Raw genomic sequence first — 21,615 nt, 5'->3', positions numbered from 1 at the left:
AAAAAAAGAACAGGGCTGCTTAGTAAGTTTTTCCAAAAGAGTTACATTTTAAAAGTCATCAAAGATCAAACAAGCAAGAATTCTGATTCCCAGAAGAGTACATGCAATTTCTTTGGGCTTTAGTTTCCTGAAAAATAATAGAATTAGGCTAAATGATCACTAAAGTCACTTATATAACATAATAAGACTCTGAAGTGTGGGAATACAGCACATATTTTATCAATATAAATATCTGGTACTTTATTTTGCTCCTCACACACAAGGTTTAAAGGACTGAGAAGCACAATTTTAGCTTATGGAGAAGGAGAGGAAACTACCTTCAAATGAAAAGATTCTAGGGACTTCCCTGGTGGTGCAGTGGTTAAGACTCCATGCTCCCAATGCAGGGGGCCCGGGTTCGATCCCTGGTCAGGGAACTAGATCCCACATGCATGCCACAACTAAGAGTTTGTATGCCACAACTGAGGAGCCCATATGCTGCAAGTAAGGAGCTGGCCAGCCATAACTAAGGAGCCCACAAGCCACAACTAAGGAGCCCGCCTGCCACAACTAAGACCCACACAACCAAATAAAGAAAGAAAGATTCAATGAGAACAGTACTGGTTTGGGAATCCTACAAAATTTCTATTCACTAAAATAATTCGGCAAATATAATGTGTCCCTGGACTCTTAAGTAATGGGAATTTATTTTTCCATTCTAATACTTACATCATTGCTGGCATTCTTAAGCTGGTTAAGCAGATAGTCAATTATATCACCACCATGATTGGCATGAATGAGACCTAGTGCATAGAGACCTCCACCTTCCTGATAGGCTGATCCTGGAGAGGTGTCCTTGGGAAGATATGTTGCCATTAACTGTAATGCTTCCTTCTCATGACCCTGTAAATTTGAGCCACCACAAAGGTGTCAGTAAAAGAAAGTTAGAGAAAAGAAGATGTAACATTTTCTACGATTATTGCTTTTTCTCCAGAGTGAAGGGGGAAGTGGGGCTCTCTCCTAAGCAATCACTCCTTATCACTCACATAAGAAGACAGCCTTTATATGACCCAGTCACATCCTGGTTAGAAACAAATGCTGCAATTCCCATTCCCTCCTTGTTTTATAACAGTTCCCCAAATTCATCTTAGACAATGCAAATAACTTATTTCAATTCATTCTGAGAAACATCTTAGCTAGTCTTCACAGGAAAAAGATTTCCACTTTTTTTAAAAAAAACAAACACACATTTCTTCTTTACTTTATCCTTCCCTGTATGAGGACTGATCCAATTTAACAAAATGTACCTGTCAATGAATTATAGTAAACTTTAGTTTTTTTCTGAACTCCAGGAAAATTGCTTCTGTTCTGATGCCTGCTCACAGTGATCGGTATATATTACCTTATGAATTACACCCAAACTGGCCGTGGCTGTAAATTTTGCCCAGTTAGTGGCTCTGGCTAACCATTCCAAGTTATCTCTGTAAGAAAAGGAAATTCAGCAACACTACTGAAATGAATTCCATAAAGCTTTTTATAACGCTAACGTCAAAGCATTAAAATGTTCACCTTGAACTGTTACAAATCATTTTACTTTATGGATCTCAAGTTACTGATGATTCCATTTTACCTCCTAAGTTGTTCTTAATATTTTGAGGACTTTTTAAAAATGCATGACATGTAATTCCACTATGAACAAAAGCAAAACTGTATCAAATTTCTAAGCTTAATGTATTTCATTCAAAAAACTATATTCAAGGCAACTAATAAAGAAAATTAATTTTACCTGAAAACAAGTAGGCATATGCAATTAAAAAAATTTTATAAAATAGAAAAGTAGAATTTAAAATTCAGGACTGTCAGGCAGGGAAAGTTCCCCACATCCATGTGACAACGTCAACAGTCTCTGTCAAAGACAATTTTAAACCGAAGTGGGAACCTACAAGCATATTTACCTAAGAAACTGGTCACTGGTAGTCCCACAGTGCATAAAAGAGTTTGCTATAACAGTTGCTGTGTGACACACAGAGTTCCTTACTGCATCCTACAAAAACAAATATAGATTTTTAATATTAGCAAAGTATTCATACAAACGCAAGCTTGCACGTGAACACACAGTAAGAGGCCCTGTTTTGTGGTGAAAACATGAATAAACTGAACTGGTATTTAACATACGAATCTTGGATATTTCTTTTATAAACATTAAATAGCTAGCTTATAAAAAACAAGCAAGCCAAACAAAGTTTTATTTGTGGTCTTAACTTGAGGTCAGTAGTAGATTTTAGGTAGGAATTTACGCAGCAGATTTTCTAATTTTGGGTTTCTGAATAGTTTGCCATTTCTCTTCAGTATCTAGCTCAAGGTCTCCAAAGTATTGGGGTAACCTGACGAGCAATGCTGCACCTCTTCTGGCACTGTAACTCTGGCAATCACCAAAGTTATTGTGTTTATTTTTAATGAGACTGCGTTATAAAGATAAACATCAGAAAATTGCCATAAATGCAAATTATATTATTCTTTTTGCCATCTGTAAAAATTATTTTGAAAGTCTGGAGAAGCATGATTACATATGCCTCAATCAAACAACTGCTTAGTAATGGAATAGCATATGACAATAAAAAATGAATAAATGACTTTGGGAAAGGATACTGGGTAAATAACACAGGCAAGGCAGGAAGATTTTTTGTACTATGTATCTTTTTATATAAAAACATTTTTTGAACCAGATGAATAGATAATCTGTTCAAAAATTAATAATTGTTACGATCAGTATCTCAACAAAGGTTACAATATCAAGGTAAGAACCCCTATTCTCAAGGAGTTTGCAGTTCAGTGGGAAAAACAAACACACAAATAACCTGTATTAATGTTCTGATTGTGGTATTTGTCCAAATGCCACATGTATACATTCAAATAAAAGCTAACTTTAAAAAGTGGGACTGAAAAAAAAAAAAAAAAAAAAAAGCCACTAAACTTCCCAATGAGAGACTAGCACAAAAAACAGGAGCTCAATCAATATTAATTCCCTTTCTTCTTCAACAAGATCAAGCATTTCTCCCATGGTTATTTTTTTTTAAATACTTATTTCCTTGATCAGGAATAAAATGCAACAAATTATTCAATAGGAAATAAATATAAGTACTTATTAAAGAAAGAAATAAATATAAGAAAAAGGCCTCCATTACAGATGAATTTCCTACCTTTGTGTTTTTTAGAATCATGAGATCTGTGTTATTGTTTCGTATTAAAAACTGCAGATGTAACTCAATAGCCATTTCACCACTTAGAATTTTAATCATTTTCAAAGTCTGGTCCTTGGGCTCTGGACTCTGCCAAACAAACAAGAATGAAAATTATTGTATTACTGAAATACAGTAAGCTAACTTTATTTTAACAGCCCTAAACCAGTGAAATTCAGTCATACACACAACAAAACCCGTATTTTAACAGTAGGATCTAGAAAACTCATGTATCATTTATTTGAGAGAAAGAGTAATTTATTTCTTTATTAGATGCCATTGAGATATGATACCAGCTTGATGGAAGAATGCTATTCATTCCAAACTCGCTTCCAATATAAAATATTTTAATATTAAAAAAAACTGTAAAAGAGTAACTAATTACTGGTGATATGCAAGGAGAACTATTTTATACACAGCCAACTTATAGTTTAGGTGAGAAACTCCCTCCTCCAAATTGAGAAAAAGCACCTTTAACCAACACATATATATGATCTCATGAACTACCAAGCCATCAACACAACTCTCCAACCATGTGAAAGAAGAGTTGAAATTTATACACCTGATAACCAGAAACCAAAAATCCTGATGGAGGAAACAGTTACATCCAACAGACCACTGCTCTAATCCTTGCCCCACTCTTCCACACACCATGAATACTAAAAATAAAGACAACTAAACTACCCCCTCCCCCTCTATGATAAGTTGCCATTTATTTGTTAGAAGCCATACTTTTTTTCTCACCCTGTGACAGGTAATTCAGAGTTATTCTGGACAGAGTTCATTCTTTGATAAGGATCTGAGGATTTGATTTCTTCTAAGTCAAGTGCTTTCTGGGATTGATCTTTTTTCTTTTTTGGCCGTGCTGTGTGGCTTGTGGGATCTTAGTTCCCTCACCAAGGATTGAACCCAGGCCTGTCAGCAGTGAAAGCGCCGAGTCCTAACCACTGGACCACCAGGGAATTCCCTGGGATGAATCTTTAAAATTTTACTTTTTATAGAAAATCCATTTTTATAAAATAACTTTGGTATCAAACTTAATAATAAACCTCCATAAAAGCAGGTATGAAACACTTTTAAATAATTGACAGTATAGTGTGGAAATATATGTTTAAATGGCAACCTCAACTTCAAAAAGCACACTTACCGCTTCTGGTGTCTTTCCTACAAGTACACTACCTGTCTTTTCTTCTGTTTCCATTGAGTCACTAAAAAGAAGAGAACCAATAGTTACTAATGTGATAAATATTTTCTGAATAGTATGTGTGGGTGGCTTTTTTTTTTCTTTTAATCAAATTGAAGGTCTGAACCATGTCCAAATTAAATATTTTGCAAGGAAAAAACAGTTAATTACTTCTTAAGTACTGCCATTAGGAAACAAAAAAGATTGTAAAATAAGATGGAGGCAACCCAGTTACTGAATTTCCACCAAATAAATTCATAAAAACACGCAAAGCAACTAACTAGGTTAGCAAAATATATGGACAACAAAACCAGGTGACAAAGTATCTCCCAGATTCCCAAAACACGGTCAGGTGAAGATACACCACCACGAGCCACAAAGACCAGTCTGAAGCAAAGCAGCTGGAGCCTCAACAACTCTTAAACGAACCAGCCAACACCCTCTTCTAGGTCAAAGCACTACACTGAGGAGAAAATGCTGGGCACAGAATCCAAATTAAGACGGCAGAAATGAGGGAAAAAGAAGGCTGAAATAAAAGTGAGAAAGGAAACAGAGCCAGGAGATCTCAGAACATAAGACACCATTTTGTTTAAAACTCCACAAACACAATAAAAGAGGAAGTTCTAGAGAACAGGGAAATTAGAAAAACTATCCTAAACAAGCCTCCTTTGTAAATATTTAGGAAAACTAATTTCAGTAAAGATAAACCACAAAAAAGGATCAAAGTAAAATCCCATTCACTATTATAAGAAAAAATTATTTGAAAAGAGGTCAAAGATATGAAGAAAACTTTTACAAGATACAAAAGAATATTATATATCAGAAATGAAATAATATAACTAGGGAAAAACTGGGAATGGAAGAAGAAGGATAATTACTTCAGAAATTAAGATCAGCTCAGAAAGAACATGAAAGCAAATAAACACAACACAAGAAAAGGAGAGGGTAAGGAGAAAGAAAATTTTAAAATCAAAAAGAAATAAATTAAATGCTATTACCCCATGATTAGGAACAAAGGAAGAATGTTTGGATTTCCTAACCAATGCAGAAAAAAATAAGGGGGGAAAAGATATGAAAGTTATAAAGGAAGAAGTAAAATTGTCTCTGTTCACAGATGACATGATTCCTATGTAGAAAATTCTATAAAGGGATCTATAAAAAAAATTTACTAGACCTAATAAGTGACTAAAGCAAGGTTGTGGGATTCAACATTAATACAGAAAAATCAATTGTAATTCTACATATTAGCAACAAACAATTGGAAATTGAAATTTAAACGTACCACTTACAGCAGCACTGAAAGACCTAATATACTTAGGAATAAATCTAGGGAAAAATGTACAAAACTCCTGTACTAAAATCTACAAAAACACTGTTGCGAGAAATGAAAGAAAACCTAAATAAATGAAGATTACAAGATTACTGACTTACAGTAATTTTTATTAGTTCTAATAAAAGCGTTAAAAAAGCTGAGAATGGGGACTTCCCTAGTGGTCCAGTGGTTAAGAATCCGCCTGCCAATGCAGGGGACACGGGTTCGAGCCCTGGTCCGGGAAGATCCCACATGCTGCGGAGCAACTAAGGCCGTGTGCCACAACTACTGAGCCTGTGCTCTAGAGCCCGTGAGCCACAACTACTGAGCCCGCGCGCCTAGAGCCCATGCTCCGCAACAAGAGGAAGCACTGCAGTGAGAAGCCCCTGCTGGCTGCAACTAGAGAAAGCCCGGGCACAGTAACGAAGACCCAACACAACCGAAAATAATAAAAATAAAGAAATTAAAAAAAGAAGAAAAAAAGGACTAGTGAGAGGAAACATCCTTGTTTAAAAAAAAAAAAAAAAAAAAAAAAAGCTGAGAATGTTTCTAACTGTACAAATATCTAACCCAAATGCCTAAAATCTAGCCCAACCTACCCCATCCGAGATTTTTTTAAAAATTTATTTATTTTTGACTGCGTTGCGTCTTTGTTGCCATGTGCGGGCTTCCTCTAGCTGCAGCGAGCAGGGGCCACTCCTCGCTGTGGTGCGCGGGCTTCTCACTGTGGCGGCCTCTCCCGTTGCGGAGCAGGGGCTGTAGGCGCAACGGGCTTCAGTAGTTGCGGCTCGCGGGCTCTAGAGTGCAGGCTCAGTAGCTGTGGCGCACAAGCTCAGTTGCTCCGCGGCATGTGGGATATTCCCAGACCAGGGCTCGTACCCATGTTCCCTGCATTGGGAGGTGGATTCCTAACCACTGCACCACCAGGGAAGCCCTGAGATTTTTAATTTACTTGATTAGATAGCACACATGCTGTCTGGCAGGCACCCTCCCCATCAGACAACCACTTCCATTTCTTTCCAGAAGGGTCCATTTCTCTGGTTTTCCTTAATGTATGCAGCAGAGTGCAAAACAGAGCAATAGCTTTAGTAAGAGGCTAATCTATGAAAGCTAATGGTGAAATTTATTCTTAGATTATGTTGTCTATAAATATCTATTCTCAAAATGAAATAAAGATTGTTGAATTCGTTCTGATACAGAAAAAGATACTTATACCTGTCTTTCTCTGATCCTGGAACAGTACCCGTATTGGTGGATCCAGGCACAGAAGCAATAGGGGTGCCAACAGTTCGAAGATTCTGGATTACAGATGACAAAAACTGCTGGCTAGCGCTTTCATACAAATCAAAACAAATCTGATAAGCCATCAGGAGGTTGTCTTCCTTTACCAATTTTTCTAAGATATCACTCACGGCCTGAGGATCATCTAAGAAAATTAAGCACTGAAATGCAGATAAAGAACAATTACATAATAATTGAAAACTTTGTCTACAAGATACTTAGAGAGTGATAGTCAACAAATATAAGTAAAGGCAAACTGGGGCAGACTATCTAGTCTAGCATTCTAGTTCTGATCCTGGCACCAAAGTTTTCCTGAAAATGGAATCTGCCTTCCATAAGAAAATCCATACAACTTATATTCACAGCTCCTAACACTGTGCCTGGCAATTAGCAATATTCAATAACCGGTTGGTGAATGAATCTTGGCTTCTTTAAATCTTATCCATAAATCACTATCAAGTGCTCTGTAACTTATTTTCTGCTTTACCATAAATTGTAGGAGTCGTTCATTCATTTAACACATTGTATTGTGCTGGGCCAGGACAAGAGGCACATTTTAAAATGACCGTTTTGAAGCATTTCTCTTACTACTCTTAGGATTTGCCACATGTTTTAACAAAAACCACCCAATAAATTTAGGATTTTTCTTTTAAGAATTCAATTAAAATTTTCTTGTTCCCTTAAGCAGCAAATAACTCAATTTCAAAATGAACACATTAACCAAAGTTATTATAAATTAAGTATAGGAAATTATGGAAACAAAATAAATGACCAATACCAGGAGACTGGTTAAGAAAGGCAAAGTATATCCACTGAATGACTACTGCACAATCAAGAAAGAGTTTGTATAAGAATTTGTGAAACATTAAAACATGAAAAAATGTTAAATTGAAGGAAATATATAATTGATACTGTTTGCTTCCAAGGAAGGGAAATTGGGAGCCAAAGGAAAGAAGTGTCAAGAAGACTTTTTACTGTATATCCTTTGATTCTTCATGAATTTTGAATCATGTGAATGTAATATTATCTGTTCAAAAATGTATTTTAAAAATGTAAAATAAATTTAAAAAAATTTTTACAGGGACAAGGAATAAAATAGCTAAAAGAAATAAAATTACTTCTGAGGAATAAAACTGCAATACACAGAGGAAGAAGGCAGAGGACTACTGTTTTTCATGTAAGTTTTTAAAAACTATTTTAAAAACTATTAAAAACTATTTAGAAGCAAACAAAACTCCAGAAACCTATACAGAGAAAAGTGAAAGGAAATATACTAAAATGTTAGGTAGACTTCAGGTGATATAAAGGTGGATATTTTTCTTCCAGCTTTTTCTGTGTTTCACACTTGGTTTAAAAAGCATCAAAAACTATATATAAAACAGATAAGCAACAAGGATTTACTGTACAGCACAGAGAACTATATTCAGTATCTTGTAATAACCTATAACGGAAAATAATTTGGAAAAAAAATAAAAACCTGAATCACTTTGCTGTACATCTAAAACTAACATAATATTGTAAATCAACTATACTCAATTTTTTAAAAAAGCATTCAAAAAAAGGATGTAATAATCTAAATTTTAAATATGTATAGAGGATAGAAACACATATTGAGAACACATTATAATGAAAAAATAACAAACCAAATGTGTGATAAAATGCTGTGCTCTAAGCAGAATACAAAAATTTGTCAATAAAACACAATCTAGCCATTGAAAAGAATGAGGTAGCTCCACATGTGCTAGTAGGTGGAAGAAAAACATTTATGAATCTTTTAATTGGGAAAAGGCCAATGGAAAGGGAAAGATACACTTTTCATCTTATACATTTTCTATACTGTCTTAATGTTTTTTAAAGTGTGCAAGCAAGTCCATACATGAAAAGAGATAAAGAAAATATACCCAAAGGTCTTGGCTGGTGTTCGGGGAATGAAACCAAAGATAATTTTTATAGCTTAAATTCTTTTTAGAATGACATAACATAGGTACCGTTTTTATCTTTTCTTCTACCTTTTTTTTTTTTAACCTCATTTTCAAAAATTTCCTTAAATGCTTGGATTATTTTCAAAATGAAAAAAAGAATACATAGAAATAACACATTATAACAAAACAGCTTTTTAGTTTTGAGAGATTGTTTCTTATCAGTAAAATGGAATATAAACGCATAAAGTATCTCACAAGGCTGTTGTAAAGATCAATTGAGATACATGTATGAAATTACAGTGATGTGATGTTATATAATGTAATGTAGTGAGGCACGGCCCAGCAGTACAGTGTAAAGTAATGCAATGTTATTACCTGACAAACATTGATGAAATCAGGTTTCTCCAAGTTCATGTAGATTTTAACTAGAACTCTCAGTACTTTATTCCGAAACTGTTTATTCTGCATTAAAGACATGCAGAGCTTGAGGCTATAAGCCAGCATTCCTGGGACATCATTCTGAAAAAGATAATTTGAAGAGACATGATTATCTGGTTACTGAAGCATGTTTATTTAGAAATCAAATTATTTTAATCGATATTCTTTAGCCATTCTAGGCAGCTAAAGATTTATTTGCTACTTAAACAATAAAACTTAAAATTTTTAACCATTTTAGATGAAAATCTTAAAAGAAAATTACCTATTTCCCTGTCTTCATGAAAAAAAAATAGGTGAAAACAATTAAATATTTAGTGATCATCCAGGATCATGACTATATGACCATAGTATACTATAACTGTGGTGGTGCTGTTAATTATTATAAAATGATCTATACAGCTGTACATATACCAAGTGGCTATGCTTTTCAATTGTATCTGCCTCTAGTCTTGCTAATCCTCATGACTTACCGCCTATACTCACTGGCCAGGAACACAATGTGATAGAACTATTCTCCAGCTCTGAGTGACTCAAGCTTTGAGTGCTGTCACATCTAGCTGGTGCTCTCCCGAGGAAATTTTGACTACAGATTATTTATTTATTTAGTTATTTTATAAATTTATTTTATTTATTTATTTTTGGCTGCATTGGGTCTTCACTGTTGCGTGCGGGCTTTCTCCAGTTGCGGTGAGCGGGGGCTATTCTTCGTTGCGGCATGCGGGCTTCTCACTGCAGTGGCTTCTCTTGTTGTGGAGCACGGGCTCTAGGTGCATGGGCTTCAGTAGTTGTGGCACACGGGCTTAGTTGCTCCGCGGCATGTGGGATCTTCCCGGACGAGGGCTCAAACCCATGTCCCCAGCATTGGCAGGCGGGTTCTTAACCACTGTGCCACCGGGGAAGCCCCTCCAGATTATTTATGTTTACCTGTGGTTCTTCAAAGCATACCCAATATTTGAGATACTAACCTATAAAAGTCCTTCAGCATAAATAAGCATGCTGAAGAGCTACAGGAGTACTTCTCAAAAAGCCAGTTGAGAAATTAAAAATTCACAAAATTCACTAATTCGAAAAGATATACACACCCCAATAGCAGTGTTATTTACAATAGCCAAGATATGGAAGCAACTTAAGTGTCCATCAACAGATGAATGGATAAAGATGTGGGGTGTCACACACACACAAATGTATATACAAAATGGAATACTACTCAGCCACAAAAAAGAATGAAATTTTGCCATTTGCAGCAACATGGATGGACTTGGAGGGCATTATGCTAAGTGAAATAAGTCAGACAGAGAAAGACAAATACTGCATGATATCACTTATATGTGGAATCTGAAAAATACAACAAACTAGTGAATAAAACAAAAAATAAAAGCAGACTCACAGATAGAACAAACTAGTAGTTATCAGTGGGGACAGGGAAGGGGGAAGGGAGCAGGGGATAAAAAAGTGTTATTATAGGATTATATGAAATCTTGTGTGAAACTTGTGAAAACTGTAAAGTACTATAAAATTTAAAGATAGCTTTGTTCAATGATTAAAAAAAATTTTTTTTTAAAAAGCAAGTTGTGACCTATCAGCATATACATGATGAAATCAACTTAATGGGACTAGCATTTTTTAAAAAATGAAATACAATTTTAAAATATCAGGATTACATCATAAGTAGAAAAAGTAGGTATTATTTCATCCTAAGTTACATCTATATGTATATGTGCACTGGGATGTAAAGTAATACACATTTCTTACTCTGCTTTATTCTTTAAAAATTTATCACCCCTTTACCTTATAGGGAATAAGGCTTCACTGCCTATTCCTCCAGTGGATTATTCCATTTGGGCAGGAACTTTGTTGGTCTTGTTTGCCACTGTATCTCCAATGTCTAGAACAGTGTCTGACACATAATACGCACTCAAAAAATATTTGTTGAATGAATAAAAACAAATATTTTAGTTCTATTCACCTGAAGACAAGGGGAAACTACAACTGCACAAAAATCAAACAGAGCAAAATAAGGGCCGTTCTATGACATTGGGTCATTCATTCATTTACTCATTTAAACAAATCTTACCACTGCTGCTAAACACTGCCTTAGGCTTTGGGGACCCAGTGGTGAAAGTACCTATCCTTAAGGAGGTTATAATGTGGTGGACCTAGCTGGACCTAAGGGTTGAGGAGGGTATGCCTGGCAGGGATTGACAGAAGGATCTGTAAACAAATGACAGTTGAGCTGAACTGTGAATCTTGAACAGGAATACAGCAGGTAAAGAAAGAAAAGGAAAAAGATGTTTTTGGCAGGGGCAATACTTTTGGCAAGAGGAATGGGGTATGGTACATCTAGCAGAAGAGACAAGGTCAAAATGGCTGGAGTGCAAAGAGCTAGCTTGTGGAGAAGGATACGTAGTGAGGCAGGCAAAGTGGGCATGCAGATCAATGTCCATTTAACTCAGTCTTGCACCTCTCTGACCACTTTGGTTGGTAACTTACAACTGTCGTAATTATTTCAAAACACCCCCAAACCAGGAATGTAGCTTATAGTTTTAACCATGGTAAATGCATTACAATAGTAGTTTACCAATATAGTCTTCTTAAAAAGGGCAGGGTAATTAAGACAACTTCCCCATGCAAGACCTCAAAGGAATAAATGTGGTAAGATAAAAGCAACTATTTGACAAACACAAAACACAGCCAAGGTTCATTTATAAACATAAATATAAATATAAAATACATATATTTTATATTTTATAAATATAAAAATAAAATTGTTCTCAAAAGAGCACCTTATTATATCTAAGTTAGATTTTCTTTTCACTACCCATGCAATTTTCAGTTTTAATTATTTGCTCTGCTGATTCTTCATCAATAGCAATCTCTAAAATTCCATCATCTACCTACCGACTCAAGTATAGTCTTCTCAAAGACGTCCAGTCTTCGTGTCTCCAGAGCAATGCCGATAGCTTGCTTATACTTGTGATCATCTAGACATCGTTGAAACATTTTATTCACAATGCCTTCCAATCTCTGGTCAATTGGTTTTTTTTCTCCTTCAGGCAAATCTGCATTTTCCACACATTGTTTGGTGTAGTGATCAATGCACTTTGCTATAGAGAAAATAAAATAACTCTGATCAGCTGGTAAATTGGGCTATACTACTAGAAAGGACAATGCCTACTATAATCATAAAAAAAACTTATGGGATGACTATGGAGTAATGAGCAAATTTCAAATTTTTTAAATGTTGTAAGTTATACCTTCAAGTTAATATTGTTCCCTCCATAACAGTTACACTGCAGGGCTACACACTAATTCCAGTAAGCTGACATTATTTAAAACATTTCTAGGACTTCCCTTGTGGCGCAGTGGTTAAGAATCCGCCTGCCAATGCAGGGGACACGGGTTCGAGCCCTGGTCCGGAAAGATCCCACATGCCGCGGAGCAACTAAGCCCGTGCACCACAACTACTGAGCCTGCGCACCTAGAGCCTGTGCTCTGCAATAAGAGAAGCCACTGCAATGAGAAGCCTGCGCACCACAACGAAGACCCAACGCAGCCACAAAATAAATAAATAAATTAAAAAAAAAATTTCTATCTTGTTACTGTTTATTATTCAAAATTATGTTATTCAACTTGACTAAACTGCTTATTCTACAGAGTTGGCTACAAATAGCTGCTGTTTTCACTCTCAAAAACAAACACTTGCCATGACTGAGGATATTAACAAAAACCCTACTGTAGCAATTATCACATGGCAATAAATTACACTTCTTCACATTAATGAAACTATTAGATCCTTGACAGTAGAGAGTCTATGACCTGAAATGTGCCACAGGTTCTAAAGGCAATCCCAAGATTTCCAAAAACCTTTCCAGCAATCAGCTAAAATATTCACTATCTCAATGTGAGGTAGGTTGAACCTATTCACACATACTTCCCCTCTCCCCCAAACAGGGAGTCTGAAAATTCATGCAGTGGTGCATGTGCATAATTTGGCTTTCCCATTTCACGATGATTTGGGTGAATGGGGAGGAAGAGGCAACATACTGAAGGGTATCATGTTTACAACTTACACTACTTTACAATCATACCTTAAACTTTTTAGGAGCAACCAAGAAAGGAAATTTCCCTAAACCTTCTTCCACCTTCTTAAGGAAAACAGCCACTCAAGCTGAACGACATATATAGCAGTTATCCTCTCTATAACTCACTGGCCTGTCACCCTCCCTTTCAAAGAGAAAGGTACAAGGAAAAGATTAATTAGTTGCCAACTATAGCCCCAGGAAACAGAAATGATTTGAACTAGGATAAAGAACTGCTGGTCTACTAGATGGCCCATGTTAATGGGTCTATATTTTGGGGGAAGCAGAGGACTTTTATAAATTGGAATATACCACATTCAGGGTCCATCCAGGTAGAATTAGGCAGGTTCAGGTATAGTTAGTAAGAACTAAGTGGCACTCACAAAGCAGACCTTAAACAATTTTGGTTGCAGAAAATCTTCACCAGGCCCTAATATGAGCTTTTTGAACCAAATGCAGTTGTGAGGAAACATTACCCCTACCTCATCAGAAAGGAATCTCAGATTTATAACATTTGGGGAGCTTTCCTTAGTTAATAACTGAGGGAGAAAAATGTTACCTCCCAGGTTTCAAATGAGACTTGTGCTCTCACTTACCAGGTTTATGTCATAACTGTATTCCAGAACCGAGCCTCATTCCTAGCTGAAGTCTTATTACAACTGGGAGAAGATTGAAAATTCTAGCCTTGAATTTTCTGAGTGTACTGTTTATGACATTCATTAAGATCCTAGGAAGGCTTTCCTAAATTCTATTTTATATATCCTCTCACAAATCTCACTGACATTTAAAAAAATCCATTCTAATAGTCTCAAGAAAACTAGAAGGGTGAACCCCATTTCCACACAAAGAAAAGCAAACAGAACTGGTCTACCAGTCAACAATCACCTTCTACAAGCTAAGACTAAGATGATATATAGGAAGGCATCTACCACCTCATAACCTCTTATAGACCAGCTGTCCTGATTAAAAGCATCATTTGTAAAATGTTAACATTGCAAGCACTTGCAGATCACCACTGGAAAAAATTATCAACATTCATCAAAAAAAAATCCTTCAAATAAGAGAAAAGAGATAAATGCACTTAACTCACCATTTCTAACTTAATGTAGGGAAAGTGCTCTGGTTTCAAATGATACGGTCTATTCTTTAAAATCATCTGTTCTTCCCACAGGATTCACAGATGAAAACTCCAATTCAGTGAGTTCCCAACAACAATAAACTTACTTGCAACATTCTCACACCATCATGGCAAAAAAATTTTAAATGTGAACACAAAATCTTACTTCAAACTTCAGGGACATTTGAAAAGTACCTCTCTGGACTGCCTTGTGCAGCATTTCCCAATTTCTGAAAGAGAATACCAATTTTCTCCTTTTAAGGGTTCAGGTGAATAATGCAGATGTCCTCTTAATCAGCAATTCAAAAAACTATACTATACACACTTGACAGAGAACACACTCTTGGGCTCTCTGTAACTATGATCTAAAGCTTGATAGTCAAAAAGACACATCTGAAGGGTATGCAATCCCTTCTTTCATCTATTAGAACAGGAGTTTTCAAACATTTTTAAAGCTACAAAAGCTTTGAACAAACTCTTACAGAGCTGGTTCAACTTACAAGATAGAGAATCCCGAACCTTACCTGTGTGCTACCCTCTCACTTCAAAAACACAGAAGCAAATAAAAAAACAATGGTTACTAGTAGAAACAGTATGGATTTCGTAGTAAGTAAGCCTGGGTTTTAAATTCTGACCCTCCTATTTAATAGCCATGTGTCTTTATCATCTTGAAACCCAAGTTTTCTCATCTGTAAAACAAGGCTAGCTCCTTCTTCACAGGGCAGCTGTGGAATAAACTATGCTATGAAGAACGACCAGTACAGTGCCTAGTACGATGGAAACACTCAATAATGATTTCCTGTGTTAGAAACAACTCTATAAATTACTATCATTTAATTTCTGTTATTCACAACAATCAGATTTAATTTTTTCATTTAACAGTATGCTCATCGGAAAAGAGAGAAACATAATCACTGAGATAACTATCTTTGTGTTAAGTTGGCTGTTTCTGAATAATTTCTTAGATTCATTCTTAAAGTATTTTGTGAGTAGAGTGTCTTCATTTTTACTGTTATTCATGTTACTGTTCATTACAACAAAAAATAACAAAGCACAGAATTCTAAGGCAGATCGAAAAACTCAGCCTGCATAAAATTACCGTAGGAAGATTATGAACTTTCAATTTAGATGAAATGTGGCAACCTCAAAAATTCAGGGAAAAAAATGCTATATGTACTAGAGCAAGAAAGAAGCCAACAAGATAAAGCCTTACTAGATGGAAGATAATTACCTATAATAGTCTCCACATATTCAGAGTTATCATTGACATTGAAGAGGTCACCTGCTCCAAGTGCATAATTCAGAGACTCCTCAAAAGCCCCCAGGTGATAAAATACTTTAGATGCCACTAAGGCTGCAAACTGCCGACTCCGGAAACCTTCATCTTCATACAAAACTTCTCTGAAAGAAATTAGGAAGTATAGGCCTAGTTCAAACTGTGGTTCTCCTTAAAAATTCCAAATCTAAATACTCAAGTCGCAATTTAGTGGCAGCAAATTTCTAAATGAATTAATAAGCCACAGACCCACATCCACAGATAATTAAGGTTGATCTACTTTATTCCAATTTATAGAAATAAAGTAAATTCTTACATTTTGTCTACAGACTCAGAAATTTCTGCCCAGAAGTCATTGACAACTGCATTCAATTTGTGTAGTGCAAATTCCTGTAGAAGATAAAACCAAAATTCGATTTTGAGACAGACTTACCATTATACTTCCTTTAAAAAAAGTTTCCAACAAATCAGTGGCCAAATTCTAAGTCATATTTACTAAATGACAAATACAAAAGTTTACCAACTGACTTATATTTTCCATTGGGCTTACACACTTCCTTTCTGTTTTCAATCATAAAACATAATGTCATTCCTTATCATACTGAACATTTTTCTTCTTTGACAGTATGTATAAGATTGACTCTAGGCTGCTGGTTTGGATATAAATGAATTCAGGTGCCTAGAGCCAACCAAAGTATATTCCAAATTTTTGTCAAATGAAAATAGTTTTAAAATATGTGATACAGAAGTAACTTTTTGTGATTTCCGTTGATAAGAAAACTGGTGTGTGGGGGGTTGGTTTCCAGGTGCCACACTTAGATTTATTTGCCTCAGCTTTGTTAAACTCTAGGGAAAACCACTGCTGTTGCCAAAATACTGTCCTGTCCTCGGGCTAGATTTCAATGACTAGGTATAGACTAAGTAGGACGGCTATTTTAAATGGAAGAAGATATACAGATATCACTAAATTCAAAGAGCTTCGAAGTACTCATATTAAGCCCAGTTAATTTTTATTCGACTCATACCTTAAGCTGTGGTTCTTCTTCATCCAGAAGAGAAATTATTCCAGCTATAAGACAAAAGGTATATGATTATGAAATATATATCTTAAGATAAACTAACGCTTAGTCAACAATATATCAGAGTTGGAAAAAAAGTATTTTTTGAGGGGTGACTTCACTAGAGGAATCATTATTTTTCTTTAAAACTGAAAAGGTTTATATTTCAAATTTTAAGAATTAACTATGTTATCAAACCCTCATAATACCATATATATCACATTATTTGCCTAATTCAACAGTTTTCAAAGCATGGTTCCTGGATCAATTAGCATTAGCATTACCTGGGAACTTGTTAAAAATAAAAATTCTTGGCCCCATCACAGATCTACTGAATTAGAAATTGTGGGGATGGGGTCCAGTAATGGAGCCATAAGCCTTCCTTGTAATACGGATATTCATTACAGTTTGACAATCACTGGCCGAATTTACTGACCAAAACGAGAAATTTTCCTACACAATTTTTGAATAAAATTATTCACACAAAATAAACCAAGAGTTATAAAATTATTTACAAAAGCAGGAGTACTTAGTCATCAACTCACAGAATAAAATAATTCGATTATTTCAAGATGCCTATATTAAGGCACCTCTGTTGTATCACAAGTAACCTAGAAGGCTCTGCTAAATGATGAGCAATCTCACTTGTTCTGACTTCAATTACTGAAGCACAGCATTCCCCACGTGACCCTGAGGTGATTAGCACTAACACTGGAGAGTAAAGGAAATAACTGTCCTCTCCAAAAAAATGCACCCTGAAGTACAGTCATATAGCAAAGGGATTATTAGAAAAAAAGATGTGGGAAATTACCGTCCTTGGACCATGAAGGAAACTAAACTGTCTCTCAGATATGTTTTCCAGGTAGGTCTTAAAATCATTCCGGAACACTGAGTTGAAACTGTGAGCTGATACAAAAAGTGTCAAGGCAACTTTCCTTAGGAGATGTAGCCATTTCTAACTGGTAAGTGTAGGTTCGCCAAATAGCTTCGTCTTTAGAGAGCCATACAGGAAAAGATACAAAATTAGCAAACAAAACTATGCCATGGTTCTAGCTAGGGCATACTACTGTTCAAAAAGCATGAAAGCAGATAAAAGGAACTTCTTGGTACTCTAGGTTGGTAAAACAAACCCAGAACAGACAGGTTGAATTGACAGCATGAAGAGAAGACAGATTAAAGAATGCAATCAGGGGAGGGGAGGGGGATTGTGAACTAGTGACATGGAAGAGCTGATAGACAAGGGTACCTTAAATGTGGAACAGATCATAAATGGCAGAATGCTTTATCAAAATACTAAAAATGCTACCCATTCCCTTACCGTCAATCAACGGTATGTCTGAACTGCTTTTACCAAAAGAGGTGATGGATTTCTGTACACTCTCCCGTTTGGTTTCACTTATGACTAATGTGTTATATGGTTGTCCTGGCTTAGAAATGCAGCCGTTGTCCATGGAACACAACTAAATCAAATACCTACACTCCATACACAAATATTTCTCACCTTAAAAACAAGAGAACTCACCTTTAGATGGGGGACGAGGTGCACCTGGGGAATGGGGAAGGTTTCAGGATGCTAAAAAATCTCTTATGCCATAATATGAAGTCAGCAGATATTACCTAAAGTTGCTCTATCGATTTACAGCATTATTTTAAATAGCATATTATTTATAAATATAAAGGTATGCTCCAGAAGACACAGCTTAAAAGTTGAAAACAGTTGCCTCAAGGAATAAGAAAGGGAAAAGAGGAGTGGGAGACTATTGTTTTAAAGCTTTTATGCATAATTTTCCTTTATTATGTTAAAAAAAAATTCATTCTCATGTCTCCCTCCAGCAACCACCTATCTCTATCTCTCCGCTCCCTTTCACAGCCAAACCTCTTGGAAAAACTTAACAGTACATGCTGACCTCTTATTCACCACTGTGTTCTTAGTGCCCTGCAAGTGCCTAGCCAATAAATGAACAAATAAACTGACTAATCCAAACTAGTACCTGTTAGGTTCCGTTTAGCACCCGGGACAGATCCTAAGCCATAGAAAGCCAAAGGACAGGAAACCAGGTGACAAAAGGTTTGGAGCAGAAGCTGATAAGTAATCCAGTAAATGTAACCAATGACAGTAACGAATACACACTATGCTATCACCACCGAGTCTCAGAGGAAGACCTCAAAAATCATTAGGTTTAAATTCTATTAAATCCCCACCAAGTGTTGTTTCAGCCTCTACTTAAAATACTCTGGTGACTGATTTATTGATTTGATTAGCTAACTGATTTCTTCATTCGAGAAATACTTTTGAACTTCTGTCATCTGCTCGGCAGTTGTTCTAAGAATTATGAAAAGCTTCCCGCCCAAAATTCTACCACAGAGAGAAAAACAGTAGTCAGACAAGTAAACAAAGTAATTACAGGACTGTAATGAAGAGAGGGGACAGCTGAGGGGGAGAGATGCAGCATGTTTTAATAGAATGATCAGGAAAGACTAACATTTGAGCGGAAGCTAAAGATTGAGACGCTAAGGGAAAACTTGAGGAAGAGGAGTTTAGAAAGGGGGAAAAGAATGTGGCAGGGCCTGAGGTAGGGGAGAAAAATTGACACATTCAAGGAACAGAAAGGCCAGTATGATTAGGGTATAGTGAGGAAAAAAGTAGTACAAGACAAGCCAGGAATCAGATCATGTAGGCCTATAAGCCTGGATTTTATTATAAGCACAATGGAAACCACTGAAGGATTTTAACCAAAAAAATAATATTATGTGATTAAGGTTTAAAAAAGAATACTCTGACTACAACACGAAGAATGGACTATACGGAGGTAATTGTTGGAAAAACAAAATCTTAAGGCTGTCAAAGCAAGCCAGGCAAGAGATGAAGGTGGTGTGGGCTAAGTAGAGGGATCTGAAAAACAATGAGGCCTACATTTACAAGCAGCAAGAAGTTTAGTGCTAATTTTCTCTTTAGAGAACTCTGACTGGATGGAAAAGCTTTTCCTTACATTGAACTAAAATTCATCTCCCAATCATCTGCACCCACTGGAGACAAAACTCTAATCCCATGTACAGGTGACGGCTCTTCAAGTCTTTAAAAAGAACTATTATGTCTCCCAGGGTCTCCACCAATTTCTTTAAGCAATCCTTATAAAACACATGGTTTGGAGCTCCTTACAAGTTACTGTCCTCTGATTATCAGTTTGTTTATAGCAAAGCACTTGTGGGGCAAGTGTGGAGTAAAACAGGACGAGAAAAAGGTTTGTGAGCAGAGACGAAAAAAGGCACCAAGGCTGAGGACAGCTACGTGCACATCCATCTGCAGCCCGGGGCTTAAAAATCTCCACTTTAAACCTGACTTCTACAGCTTATGCCGCTGCAAACGTCATTCCACGATCTACGCACACAACGGCTAAGTGCAGGAAACCTGCCCCGCACACCCATGAGTTCTCTCTTCAAGGCAGCCTAGTTAGCATCTAGCCTCAAAACCACAGTTGGATTCTCAGTATAATGTCTGCCTTCAGGATGCTGTCTTCACCGAACACGAAAGTTCTCTGGGTGCTTTAACTAAATATCCTTAGAAGAGACCCAGAAACGACCCGCCTCAAGCCTAATTTAATTTCGATTTCCCTCTAAAGAGAAAAGTGCTAAGTCAGGTCGAGAAGTACTTAAGTAGCATGGGCTCCCTTACAGTCCGGCTGCACGGGGGGACCATCCCACCCTAACCACCTGCAAGGAAGGGCTGGGCTCGGACGGCCCCACATGGTCAACGGCCGGAGGAATGGAATTAAGGAAAACCCGTCGGGGTCAGAGAAGGGCCCAGGAAGCCCCTCGTGTCCGGGCACGGGGGTGTGGCTGCGGAGGAAGAACGAGCCGGTCAGCCCAGCGCGATTCCCCCGAGCCGGAGGGGGTCGCGGGGCCCCCGGAGAGCCCGGGCCACACTACCAGCCCCCGGCACGGGGGGTGAGCCTCGCGCAGTGAGCAGCCGCGCAGGCCGGTGCTCCGCCGGGAGGTGCCCAGTCACCGGCCCTGACTCAGCTAAAAGCCGGCGTGGCGTCTCCTCCCTTTCGGCGCCGGCTGCGATCCCACTCACCGGCTGAAGTGATCATGGCTGCGCCCCGTACTAGCTCGCCCGCTCGCTCGCTCGCCGCCCCGGCCGCGCCGTCTATCTGTCAGCTCCCTGCCGCTCGCTCCGCCGCGCCGCCTGACTCCCCGGGTGCCCGGCTCAGTCACTCGCCTCTTCAGGCCACCGGCTCGCTTCTCACCCAGGACCCCGCCCGCCTCGGGGTTGCCCGCTGTCCCGCCTGCCGCCTGGCACGAATTCTCCCCAGGCCTGTGTCTTCCATGCCGCCACTGCCGCCCCGCCTCGCGCGGGAGGGTGCACGGAGAGCTCCATGGTGTTCTCTAATCCTCCTCGAGGTCAGCGCTCCCGCGGGAATGGGAACCCTCGTCCGCACCTGGGATCAGGCTTCAGAATAGCCACCCCTAGAGACAGGACCCACCCCCACCCCCCCCCCGCCCCCACCGTCACCCGCCATTGCTGAGAAAAACGGGTTGAGGAGAGGTGCTCGCGGGGCTCGTAGCGCCACCTGCTGCTCAGGAAGTCTCCCTGTAGCGCCCACCCCGCGCCCCAGCCAAGCCTCTGGGGATCCCGGGAGGGCAAAGAGCGTTTTCTTAGAAGGGTGATTTTCCATTATTTTTAAAAACCAGGGCCCAGCTTCCAAAGAAATCCAAACATAAATGCTTTAC

The 21,615-nt window shown here is 37.8% G+C and overlaps 1 protein-coding gene across 2 annotated transcripts in view; it reads right to left on the bottom strand.

Moving 5' to 3' along the window:
- The window catches only part of PSMD1 (proteasome 26S subunit, non-ATPase 1), a 108,031-nt gene extending 86,909 nt beyond the window's left edge, over nt 1–21,122 (bottom strand). Inside the window, exons 1-12 of one of the 2 annotated variants that reach the window (XM_036857368.1) lie at nt 20,960–21,122; nt 16,852–16,895; nt 16,143–16,216; nt 15,782–15,951; nt 12,253–12,458; nt 9,292–9,435; nt 6,929–7,155; nt 4,366–4,426; nt 3,180–3,308; nt 1,935–2,023; nt 1,382–1,460; nt 709–882 (exon numbers count right to left, since the gene is read on the bottom strand). In XM_036857368.1, the coding sequence (XP_036713263.1) occupies nt 709–882; nt 1,382–1,460; nt 1,935–2,023; nt 3,180–3,308; nt 4,366–4,426; nt 6,929–7,155; nt 9,292–9,435; nt 12,253–12,458; nt 15,782–15,951; nt 16,143–16,216; nt 16,852–16,895; nt 20,960–20,975 (1,413 nt within the window). In that variant the 5' untranslated portion in view covers nt 20,976–21,122. Of the gene's footprint in view, nt 1–708; nt 883–1,381; nt 1,461–1,934; nt 2,024–3,179; nt 3,309–4,365; nt 4,427–6,928; nt 7,156–9,291; nt 9,436–12,252; nt 12,459–15,781; nt 15,952–16,142; nt 16,217–16,851; nt 16,896–20,959 lie in introns of those variants that run through there. The other variant, XM_036857369.1, reaches the window with a different exon arrangement.
- Nucleotides 21,123–21,615: the final 493 nt, after the last annotated feature.

The sequence above is a fragment of the Balaenoptera musculus genome, chromosome 7, assembly GCF_009873245.2.
Source record: "Balaenoptera musculus isolate JJ_BM4_2016_0621 chromosome 7, mBalMus1.pri.v3, whole genome shotgun sequence".
Taxonomy (NCBI): domain Eukaryota; kingdom Metazoa; phylum Chordata; class Mammalia; order Artiodactyla; family Balaenopteridae; genus Balaenoptera; species Balaenoptera musculus.
Note: the sequence above shows the minus strand (reverse complement) of the source record. Positions and strands in the feature narration are given on the sequence as shown.